The 1,519-nt window shown below is 51.9% G+C and overlaps 1 protein-coding gene across 1 annotated transcript; it reads right to left on the reverse strand.

The window, feature by feature from the left end:
- Positions 1 to 590: 590 nt before the first annotated feature.
- Positions 591 to 1,478, reverse strand: EMH_0048720 (uncharacterized protein; the record flags this gene model as incomplete). Its single annotated transcript, XM_013496442.1, has 1 exon — positions 591 to 1,478. One exon carries the CDS (start codon positions 1,476 to 1,478, stop codon positions 591 to 593), a length of 888 nt encoding a protein of 295 aa, XP_013351896.1.
- Positions 1,479 to 1,519: the final 41 nt, after the last annotated feature.

The raw sequence follows: 1,519 nt of genomic DNA on the forward strand, positions 1-1,519 counted from the left end.
TCTTTCTCCCTCAACAAAAAAAACAAAAAAAAATAAAAAAAAAAATAAAAAAATAAAAAAAATAAAAAGACAAAGACAAAGACAAAGACAAGCGTACTGGTATCTCCTCCTATTGTCTCCAAGCCTGCTGCTTTTCTTGCTGCTATATCTCTCAGCTGCTGCGCGTTTTCTCTTCGCCCAATCAGCCGCAGCGCCAGAGCAACAGATAAAAACAAACAGTCCCCGCCACCGCCAGCATCCTGCAGCAGCAGCAGCAGCAGCAGCAGTAGCAGCAAGAGCAGCAGCAGCAGCAAGAACAGCAGCAGCAAGAACAGCAGCAGCAAAAGAGATATATGTATAATACAAATTGCGGTGTCTTTGGTTTAGTTCTTTATTATATTGTACTGCTGGATTTGCTGCTGATGCTGCACTTGGTGCTGCTGCTGTTGCTGCTGCTGCTGCTGTTGCTGCTGCTGCTGCTGCTGTTGCATGCGTGTTTAGGTGTTAACTAGGCTATATATTAGCTGTATATACACCGCAATAAGCCTCCTTGCTATTACTATTTTATTTATTTATTTAATATTATTTATTATATATTATTATTTATTAATTTATTTATTATTTGTGTTGCTGCTGCTGCTGCTGCTGCTGCTGCTTACGATTCGCCTCATCTGTAGGTTCTGCTGCTGCAGCCTTCGCGCCCAGAGGGGCCCCAGCGGCAGCAGCTGTTTATTTTGTGTTGCTGCTGCAGTTGCTGCTGCAGCAGCAGCAAAAGCAGCAGCAACAGGTCTCCTGTATATACACCCGAACAAACTTGTTGATAGACGGCGCGGCAGCAAGCCAGCAGCAAACGAAACCCGTTGCTTCAGCTGCTGCTGCTGCTGCTGCTGCTGCTGCGGCTCTACCAAATGCTGCTGCACTTGCTGCTGCTGCTGCTGCTGTTGCTGCTGCTGCTGCTGCTGTTGCTGCTGCACTTGCTGCTGCAGATGGCTAGTAGCCCATCTCCGCACCCAGGCGGTATCAGCAGCAGCAGCACGGCTGCTGCTACTGGGTCTGAAGCAGCTATCTGCTGCTGCTGCTGCTGCTGCTGCTGCTGGTGCTGCAGCAACACCCAAGGCCTTCAGCAGCCCCTCTCTCCGCCGAGATAAAACATTTGCTGCTGCTGCTGCTGCTGCTATGGAATCCTCTTGGTTTAGATTAAGGCTGCCGGTTGCAACAGCAGCAAGAGCAGCAGCAGCTGCTGCACTTGCTGCTGCTGCTGCGTTTGTTGCTGTCCGAGGCATGCTGCGGCTGCTGCTGCCGCTTCTGCTGCTGCTGCTGCTGCTTTTGCTGCTGCTGCTGCTGCTGCTGCTGTTTCGGGCGCCGATTGATAGGCCGCCTGTGCCTAGGGGGCCCTCAGATAAAACAGAATGTACAGGAGCAGGAGCAGCAGCAGCAGCAGCAACTGCAGCAGCAGCAGCAGCAACGCGCAGAGCGCCTGGGGCCACCAGGCAAGCCATCAGCCAGCAGCCTGCCGCCACGAACCAGCGGCGGGAGGACT

Source organism: Eimeria mitis, genomic scaffold (genome assembly GCF_000499745.2).
Source record: "Eimeria mitis Houghton genomic scaffold, Emh_scaff2107, whole genome shotgun sequence".
NCBI classification, from domain to species: Eukaryota; Apicomplexa; class Conoidasida; order Eucoccidiorida; family Eimeriidae; genus Eimeria; species Eimeria mitis.